The sequence below is a fragment of the Lygodium microphyllum genome, chromosome 7, assembly GCF_053477565.2.
Source record: "Lygodium microphyllum isolate KBCC chromosome 7, Lygodium_microphyllum_v1.1.10, whole genome shotgun sequence".
Lineage (NCBI taxonomy): Eukaryota > Viridiplantae > Streptophyta > Polypodiopsida > Schizaeales > Lygodiaceae > Lygodium > Lygodium microphyllum.
The window spans coordinates 139351813-139362389 of NC_141141.1; the positions used below are offsets into that span (position 1 = coordinate 139351813).

Consider the following 10577-nt stretch of genomic DNA (forward strand, 5'->3'; position numbering starts at 1 on the left):
ATGCAGTCCAAAGACCAATTGCATAAGGCAACATTAGAGTTAGACTCCGCTAAAGACACACTGGCAAATCTGTTTAAGCAGATGGAGCAACCCAAATGATTGAGGCTCAGAGAGAAGAGATATATTTTTTAAAGATTCAGTTAATAGAAGCTCAATCAGAGGTCACTAAAATCTCAGAGGAGAAGGAGAAGATGCCCAAAGAAGCTCAAGAGTTTCAAACTCTTTTAGATGCAAAACTCTCAGCCTTACAGACTGCTCATGACACAGTGAAATCAGAAGCTTCCCAAATAAAGCAGTTGCAAGACCAACTGACATAGTCACGGTTTGTTCCTCCAAGCCCCAATGTTCCTATGATTCCTTCTCTCTCAAAGCAGGACTTGGCAGTTCTCCAGAGACAGGTCACATTGTGTCCTTTATTCCAAGATAAAGTGGAAAGATTGCAGTCCAGGATGGATTGTTATGGTCTACATTTGAGCATTTCCAGGAGTATGTTCCTCCGTACCATTCTTTCTTTGTCCACTATCAATTGCAGAAGTTGGGCTTTTACATGAAGCTTTCAACGATGGATCTTCCTCTTTTAGAGAATGGTTGGAGTGGAGCTTGGTCTGCTGAGTTACTGACAAAAGTGGTCCGTATGATGTTTGAAGATTCTATGACGACGGATACCATGTTGATGTCATACATGTATCTACGAGGTGATCTGTTGATTCCAAATGAAGTAGATATGGCTTGGTATGTGGGAGATGTGGTTTTGCAAGCTGTCTTATATATCAACTATTTGGAGTTGTGGATAGATGACATGTTCCAGTGTTACTCCTCAAAAGTGGCTACTTGCCCTGATAATTCCTAGCACTCAATGATTGATTCTGTGGTCCTGAATCAACGTCAAAACACAGCTTCTACCTATGTACAGAGCACTAACCAACTGAGGGTGGATCTCTTAACTCACCTTTCCAAAAACTATCCATTTGATTCAACCTTTTTTTTTTGCCTATAAGAGAAGATCTGTCTTAGGTCCCTCTGTTCCTACCCTATTGTACTATCAACAAATGGCTCATCACTATGATACTTATCTTTCCCTTTATCAAACCAATTCAACAACAATCTTATCTCTTCTTTTCCAACCTCAATCTTTTCCTCAAATTCCCATATTTACCTATTGCTCTTTTATCGAAGATAGAGTATTTTCCCCTTCTCCACTATGCCCTTCTCTATCTATCCATATACCTTCTACTTTTCCTGTTTATCAATTAGCACCTTTCCTAATTGATTCCCTTAAATTTTTAGCCACTCCTTCTTTAACTTATTCCTCCTTTTATGATTTTACCTGCCCATCTCTTCATCCACTTTTAGTTATTTCACTTCCATCTCCTGCCACTTCTATTTCTCAACTCCCTCGGTTGGTTAGTGAATACGAAGGGTTTGATCAGCAGATTCCCAGAAGAAGAGGATGGAGCTCGACTGATTCTCTTACACAACCTCAGATAAACTAGCCAATAATTCTAGGAGATTGGACAACTGCCAGTCAAGCATACCAGAACTACCTTCATTTTGCTCACCAATATTCACAATCTCTAGATCCTTCAGTGAGGTTGACAGCTCATTTTGCTTGGTATCTAGCATACATGCATAGGCATTCCCATAATGATCAAAAGGCCATTCCAAAACTTTGTATGAATATCAATGTGAACATTGACTTCCACCAGTTGGATGTCTTGTATTTTCATGCCCTATGTCTACCCAGCAGATACCTTGTTAAGCTAGAAAGGATGTGCTGCCTGTAGTTCTTTCAAAATCCTCCAAATACATTTGTTGATGAATCCTTCTCCATGGATCATTTTCGAAACCACCAAGCCTTCAAAAGGGATCATCTTCATTAATGCCTTTGCAATGTATTTTGGATGATTCTTAATAATATATATTTCTCTTTTTGGAGGTGTCAGTCAGATGGTTGTGTTAGTGTTTGTGTGTGTGTTGTAATAATTGTATGTGATGAGTTCGTGCTGATTGAGAATAATTTGTTCGAGAGCTCTTTTCAAAATATTGATGGTGATAGTGGATGGAAAGCTGAAGAGAACCTTTTATATCCTTTACAAAAAATTTATGAATTTTTAAATGATTAATCAGATGTGTTAATGAATAACAGAAGTTTTCTTTTAGTAGTTTTTTTAAATCAGATACAGGTGATAAGTTTGAGTCGTGCTTTTGAGAGATTATTGAAGATTAGATGGAAGATAAAATTGAGCTCCTTAATGAACTTATATTCTTCTTTTCTTTAGGTCGCAAGGACGCTTCCTTTCTAGGTGTGGGGATATGTTGAGAGTGGAAAAAGACTGAATTTTTGACTGATTTTTATTGTTTTTGAGGTCTGAATGATTGATTTTTTATGGATTTAGAGTGATGTATGGTTGTTAATGGAAGTGTTTGAGAGTGTTTTGGATTATATTGATTATGTTTTGGAAGTTCATGATGATTCTCAGTGAAGATATGAAGCTCTATGATGTTCTAATAAGTTGTGATTGGTTCTGTATAGCTTCTGTTTTGTTCTGATTTTCTTCTGTATGAAGCATGGACTGATGATTGATGAACATTGAGATCTTTTGGAAGCTTATTGAATAGTTTTTGATAGTTTGGAATGGTTTGAGTATGATTTATGAGGTTCTGATGAACTTTTGTAACCCTCTGTAGACCTTCTATAGAGCCTTTGTCTCTGCTATGTCTCTGTACTGTAACTGCATTGTAGCTGCTCTAGTGCTGTACTGTAACTATTCTGTAGACCTTCTGTAAGTGTTCTGTAGAATGTATGTGTGACTTTGGAAAAGTTTTCTAACCTTTGGAAAGGATGAATCTAAGTTCAAAAGAGCTAAAACAAGTGGAAGAAGCAGTTGCTGAAGACTGAGTGACAGTGACAGTAGTAAGCTGTGAAAAGACACTGTAGTGGCTCTGGTGACTTTTCATATCAGACATACCTCTTGGGAGGTGCATCTACGACCTAAGAAGGATTATTGAGAGTTATCATGAGAGTATTGTAAGAGAGGAGATAATGTACTATTGATGAAGAGAGAGAGAGAGAGCCAGAGATAGTCAATTCTATCAAAACAGTGTAACTGTATATGAGAGATTGAGAGAGAGAACTATGAAGACATTGAAAATAAATACTATGTGATTGATTTCCATTCAAAGATGGTGTAGTCCCTTGTATTCCTTGTTCTATTGATGGATTCTATGAAGATGTTGAAGGTTATGGTTGATTCTATCAAATTCATGGGAGATATCTACTATGATACTGCGTGAAGAATTGTTGTTTCCTTTGTTTTGATGATCAAAAGAATGAAATAAAAGCTTGTTGATATTACAATATAGATTTTCTTGTAAGAGAATTCCCTTTTCCTTGGTGTTCCTCTTGGGGCTCCATGGGGTCCGAGGGCTCATATGGTAGGTCGGTCATGCCTACCTAACCGCCTTCATGGACTATAAAAGCCAGACCCCTTCACAGCCATCGATCATCTGTCTTTCACCTAATCAGAGTTGTTCTAGCTAGCCTTCAGCTTTTCATCGATCTTCTCTCTAGATCACCATCTAAGCTTCACTATGGAAGCGCATGGGTGGAGAGAGCCATCTCTGTATCAGTTGTTTGGAGCTAAAGGAATTTTCTAATTCTCCTCTTATCTGTTGTGTACTCTCTTTCTCTATCTCTTTCTCAGATTCTATTCACTACACCGTGTAATGTTTACAAAGAATTCTTTGAGGACAAGGTGGACTCATCCCTTTGTGGTGACTCGTCTATCGACCTTCCATTATATGCAGAGTTGTGTGTCAAAAGATTGACATGGGACCATAGGGTACTTCATAATTGGAGCATCCACCTACTCAATTTGTTGACGAATCGCTTATAAGGGTACATAAGATATGTGTTTTAAGTAAGATCATTTTTTGAATATTTACATTACCATGCTTTGGTTGATTTATATTTATTATGCTAGCATTAATTTTTGTCTATGTAAGTGACTTTTGTGGATATTTGGATCTACACGATGAGTCGAGGGATGAGTGACAAGGAGCTATAGAAGATATTCACACGTATGTCTCCAGATCAGATGGCTCAATTTAGAGATATGGTGGACCAAGAGGTGTCTCGGACATCATTAGACCATTTCGTTAGATCTACTTTGATAGCTTTAATGCTTTAGTTTCTAGTAGATGAGGCGACGCTCCAGACTTGGGACAGATGGAGAGAGTGGTTCCGGGGGATGCTACGGAGATGTGGATGCACTAAGCTCACGGTCGGATTGGGATACATGTGCTACTCCTCGCTCTTGTGCAGGTTTGAGAGAGCATGGCTACTCCAGCCACTCTAGCTTTTGCTCAACCGTCTGTAGGTGGCACCCCAATGGGTGCTACTCCGAGAGATACTACCCCCATAGGTACACAAGATGTACAGGGGTCTCCTGGATATGCCCAAGAGCATGGTCGCAGGTGGGAGAGGACACATATTAGGCATACCCCAAAGGGATATGGATACTTTGTAGATGATAGGACATGAGCCATCATCATGAATGATGAGAGGAGAAGGGTGATGGCTCGTATGAGAGAGTTATACCAACAAGTTTTTCAGCACAATATCTTGAATCATTGGAAGAACATACCGGAGGGGAATAAGGACTACATAGTAGCATCCTTGCATGAGGAGTTTTTGAGTACCTGCCACAACAAATAGTTTTTTCACAGGTTGGATGATGGAGTGTATGTGTGTGTACATGTCACACAGACGATCGGACGTGCGGAAGGCACTTAAGAGTGGGGACTCAAAGCACGAGTGGCTAGACGCAGATGACTCGTGCTGACTCAAAAAGAAGGCTATAGATTCTCCAAGACATTGGACATAGCAAACGCGAGGCAGTGAGGGCATGATTAGAGGTAGGAGTGGTCCATCATCTTGGGAGTGGCGGCCATAGGACTTATCTAGAGGACTTTGTAAGTTTTTATTTTGTTTTGCTTGCTTATTTTTTTGCAATATCCCTTGTACTAACAATCGTGTTTCTAACAATTGTATTTTATTTTCTTTGTAGCACTCCATTAGAAACCGTGATCCCACTGGCCAAGAGACTCAATAAGCAGAGAGACACGTTCTCACAGCATTGATCAACCGATTGTATGGACACAGCGGCCCAATAAGTCACTCATCTTTCTTGTCTGTACTTACTAATTTTAATTAAAATGTAATATTGTATGGTGGGCCGATGTGTAGTTGTTTTTTTTCTTGCAAAGTCTATTCGATGCTCCTTTGTGATGGGATGAGGTTTCGAATAGCAAGGATCTATAGCTCGCCCTTGGATCCATGGAGCGCACATCCTTTTCTTTTTTGGTCATGTGATTTATGTAGGTATTTTAAATGCACTTTCTTATTATCATCCTTTGTATCTTGCCATGATTGTACCATCACTTTTATCACGCAATCTTGTATTTATTTTATGTATCAGTCTTATGGATTCAAGTACACTTTGCCTTCATGGAGACGAGCATTGTACAGCTCACTGTAATTCTTTTGTATGGCCCAAATACAACCAAAAACTAGGGTTGCCATGGACTGTTATTTTTATCTTTGAAAAAACTAGCCCCTCACTATCAGAAGCATCCAAAGAAACCTACAAATGGCACAAACTCATCAAAGAAATAAGTTCGAGACATGGGAAGTCCACCTCTAAGAAATCATCTATATGATATGTGTTCAAAGGATATTAAGAAATACCCTTTCTTTACATGCTATTAGCCCTAGAAATGACCCATTTTACTTTACTAAACTTATGAATTTTTTTATAAATTGTAGTTTAAAAACCCATTTTACAAATATAATCATATAATTTTTACTAAATACAATACCCTTTCTTTTGAACTCACATGGTATCTTACATATTCTAGAAGGTGGAGTCCTTGGGGTTTGATAGAGGCAACATCCAATCAAGTAGTGCAACATAGGAGATCAAGCTAATGCATACTATCTAGTATGGAGGAAAGGATTAATTGAATCTTGGATGCTTAAGTGCATAGGTCCCTACAACATGCTAAAGTAGATAAGAAAAACAACATATATGATATAACATTAGAAGAAAGGAACAAATAACATTACACATGTTTGCCAAATAAATCTATACCATATAAAAAAATTGAGAATATTCCAATTAGAACAACTAGTTGTATAACAAGGAGGTTGTCAGAATAGTGAAGGAAAATTGCAATGAATAGAAAGACAATAACAAGAAGAGTTAGAAGAGAAAGAAGAAATAGTTTTCGCTTTTCAAATTAAACTTAGGCTAGTTACACACCAAAAGGTGGATGCCCACTTTGTTAATACTAACCATTCAAAGTACTTTCTTTGGGGGTTGGGCGTTCGCAGTCCTATATAGATTTAAGAGAACATGGCAAGCTTAAACATAAAGCAAGATTGCACAAAAAAAATGGATGACCTGACCATGAAGCCATAAATCCATAAGCTTGTCATAGAGAGGAGCACATGAGAGAGATGGAAGAAACTACAACCAAACATGAAAAAGGTAAGCCATCCTAAAACCATGCAAAGCCCAATCGTTGAAAAGCAAACACTCTTTTTTCCAAGGAAGCTTGAAATGTATTAAAGGAGTAAAAAAATGCTTTATATATAGCTACTAGGGTGTTTTGTAAATGCTTCAATGTAGGAAAGTATCTCACATGTAGATAGTTACAACATCTTAGAAACAAAGGACATTTCTTTTTCTCCTAGTTGAACTTGATCTCCATTCATATTTTTGCAATTTCTTTAATTTCTTTAGCTTTGAAGCCAGGTTGATATCCTTCATGCAACTTTTGCAGCTTGTCCATATCTTTCCCAGCCTGCATAAAACAATTAGATTTAAAGCCATATAGAGGTTCCACAACCATAGTTTCAAAATTCTTTTTATTCCCACTGAACCATATATTCCACAAGTAAGAACCCCTCAACCAATTGCACATCAATGGGGGAAGGCCCATATATTTCCCCCAAAATAATATCCTTTCAAGTTATCTCAGATGGATGGATGGTATGGCCTAATCATAACTTGCGAAAAGCAAAAAATGTTGGGATTATGGGGGCACCTATAGAAAAGGTGGGGAATAGGTTCTCACAATTGATTGCATCTAGGCCATAGTCCATTACTGATTCTTGCTTTAAGAGTCCTCTCATTAGTCCAAAGAACTTTAAGGTTTATCAACCACGTTAAACATGAGATTTTGCGTTAGATCACAAGTAGCCAAAGATTACTAAATCTATATATCCACTGTTCAAGGATCCAATTTATATGCCATCTATCATTTGGCTTATAGTAAAGAACATTTGAATCTTTCTGCAAGTTAGGTAGTGGTAGGAGAGGTTTATCTCCCACTAGGCACACTCATCTAAAATTGAAGGGGAGTTTGATATTGATGACAATAGAAAGATAAGGGGCCCAGAGGCTGGTCATGGTTTTAACTAGATCCACATTAGCATACTTGGATGACTTTGTTGTAGAGCTTGCGTGCTTTGTTCACCTCCCCATCTGGGATAGAGTCGTGGAAGAAGCTGAACCAGATAGAGTCATATGAGGCCCAAGGTAAGATTAGGGTATGGAGGAGAAGCAAGAAGCTTCTTATACTTGAACCATGCTTCCCAGATGCCCTTTTTGAATCCAACAGAGTGCTTGGTTTTAATTTCCATCCACTAGGCTAACAATAACAGTGAGAAGGGTTAAGTTCTTCCATCACAAGCATCTTGCAATTTGGAAATTTTTGCACAAAGCATGAAGAAGAGTTATCCAATCTTCCTCTTCCCTATTTATGGTCATGGCAACCCATTTGGTAGTAATTCTATTTTCCAATGCCTGGAGGTTTGGTACTCCTAAACCTCCTAGCTTTTTGGGCATGGTACAAACAGCCCAAGAGACTTTGCGTATCTTGAACTTGTCCCTATTCCCACTCCATAGGAAGTTCGGCGCCCCCCCCCCCCCCACAAAGCTGCTCTAACTATTTCATACTTGACTTGGACGGCTGCCAACAGGCCAAAAAGTAAATGGTAGTAGGAATGAGGATACCAACTTGCATTACAACTTGGAAACAAGTTCCACGTGGGAGGGTCTGTGGGCACCAGGAAACGAAGTTAGAGTTAACTCAGCGTTAGCTCATGTAAATTGAGAGTTACTTCGGAGTACTGGATTAATTGCGCGCTGCATGATAACGGGAGTCTACAAGCCTAAAATTTGAAGGTTGCAACACCCTTCAAAGGGGGTTTTGCCCTTCTAGAGAAGGGTGATACATATATTACCCTTCAAAAGAAAGGCAAGAAATTTAGAAAAATAGTTATATGCCCTTCCAAACTCTTTAAAAAGAAAAGGAGAGGTCCTCTAAGACCTTCTAAATGAAAAGTTGGGTAGCCCTTCAAATTTGAGGGCTGACGAGAGAACAGACCAATCTGATCATGCTCTTTCTGGAATCCGTCTGTCTGTGCCCCACTCCCTCGCAACACATTCTTTTGACGCGTCACGCGAATCGATTTTATATTGTGAAACGCTGGCAGAGAGACACAGACAGTTTCCAGAAAGAGCGTGGTAACCGTACGGTACTACATGTAAAGTGAACATTGAGCCCGAATTATAAAAAGTGGTCCACTGGTCGCCTCCAGAACAGAAGCCACGGCCGTCGTCAGAACAGGAGCCAGCCTCCATTGATTGACTTGACTTAATAGTAGACCTTTCCTTCACCCAAACTATCCTTAGTGGGAAGGAATACTCTTCTAAAGAAAAGGCCATCGCGATTCGCGAGTCTTTATAAAAAGCCCTCGTACAAAGGCTACTCATTATGGAAAAACACTCCACAGGTTACCTGCACATCTACTTTGAAAATAATATCAGTCCGTCTGTTTCTCTCCCGATATGCGGCTGCACGACGAGCAGGAGATGAGACAAATTGTTGGCGCTCTGGTCCATGTCCTGAGCGGATCAGGCGCAGTAGTTAACGATGTTTATCATTCCGAATCAACGGCCCAGGCGGCAGCAGACGTCTCAAGCTTGATTATAAGCTCTGTGAACCCCAGTACTATCATCAGTTCCTCACTTGCGTACCATAGGACGCCGTCAGCTGCACCTGCAGCGAGCTCGTCTGATTTCGACCGAGCTGCCATGGCCATGGATGCTTGTCTGTTTACACAAGGAAACCCTGTTGTATCTCCGCCGTCAGTTTCACCTGCAGCATGCTTGTCTGGTTTAGACCGAGCTGCCATGTCCATGAATGCTTATCTGTTTACACAAGGTAACAGTCTTGAACCCTGCATACATAATCCTGTAGTTCCGTTGCATCACATGGCTACGCTGTTGTGGTAAGGTGAATGACTGTGATCATTGCGCAGGCATATTACCGCAGGTCCATCATGATCATCATCAGTTCACGGTCGTCCGGCCGGGAAAGCAAACAGCCGGGCCTTCTCAGCATCACTTGGCTCTGCCGCATCACTTGGCTCTGCCTAAGCTGCCAAGAAAGAAGTCCGCGCGCCCACTGTATGTGTGTAGCGGCGGTGTACGCGCAGGCGGCGCTAAGATTATCAGGCTGCGGGGCGTGAGATGGCGGCCGTGGGGCAAATGGGGGGCTGAGATTCGCGACCCGAAGCGGCGGGCGAGGGTTTGGCTGGGTACCTTTGACACGGCCTTCGAGGCTGCCCAAGCGTACGACAAGAAAGCCTTCGAGTTTAAGCATGTCAGAGCCAAGCTCAACTTCCCGGATCACATCTTTGGGGTTCATGACCATGAAATCTCGTTGTGACCGCAAATGATCACAACATCGTGATCATGTAACATTGGACCGATTGACACCATGATCAAGTCCGACTCGTGATAATGATAGTGACCATGAACACAAACATGATTGCTAAGCCCATGACCCCGCTCAAGCTGATAATGACGGGTGGCATGTCCATTATCGTTATTATAGGGAAGAGATGATAATCGTAAAAGCATCACTAGGAGTCGAGGGTTAACATGCAAATATAGTCGGAAGAAGAATCTGTGACTTAAGAAAGTGGTTACTGAAGCCAAGGGCATCATTGCTTCCGTAGCAAAAGAGCTAGAGCTTTGGCATACCATCAACTCCAGGAAACATGCCGTCAGTGCTTCTAGTTGAGAAGTGGCATCCTCCGTCCCTCCCAACTGTCCTACACTATTTTGTCCCACTACGAGCCTCTAGTTCCCACTCCCACTTGCTGAACCAGCTTATCGTTAAAAAAATTTACTGGCTAATCGTCAAAGGTATACGTTCTCGATTAGACTTTGATTGTAACTTTTCTACTTAATATACTTTACTACTTGTCTGTTTTTTAAAGAAATGTACTCCAAAGCATTTCCCATCTTTGATTAATATATCATTCATTGCCTAGCTTTGATGATGTCTTACAAGAGCAAGATGAGTATGTGCTTGGAACTTCTTGCCTCCATTGTGGTGGTTGAGAGGTTAATATAGGTCTTATCTTCTAATATTATTAAGTAAATCTTTTTTAGGGTTGCCATGTGGCAATTATAGAGAGAGAGAGAGAGAGAGAGAGA

The 10577-nt window shown here is 40.4% G+C and overlaps 1 protein-coding gene across 1 annotated transcript; it reads left to right on the forward strand.

The window, feature by feature from the left end:
- The first annotated feature begins 8935 nt into the window (after positions 1-8935).
- LOC148034020 (uncharacterized) lies at positions 8936-10237 on the forward strand. The gene is made up of 2 exons (XM_087682415.1): positions 8936-9294; positions 9392-10237. The coding sequence occupies exons 1-2, from the start codon at positions 8943-8945 to the stop codon at positions 9799-9801; spliced, it is 762 nt and encodes a 253-aa protein (XP_087538541.1). The 5' UTR covers positions 8936-8942; the 3' UTR covers positions 9802-10237.
- The last annotated feature ends 340 nt before the right edge of the window (positions 10238-10577 follow it).

What these genes read in the sequence shown, in the direction of transcription:
- LOC148034020 (XM_087682415.1), top strand. Translation starts at nt 8,943, where the DNA reads ATGAGACAAATTGTTGGCGCTCTGGTCCATGTCCTGAGCGGATCAGGC. An exon ending in TGCTTATCTGTTTACACAAG is followed by an intron (nt 9,295 to 9,391) that starts GTAACAGTCTTG and finishes ATCATTGCGCAG; the next exon opens with GCATATTACCGCAGGTCCAT.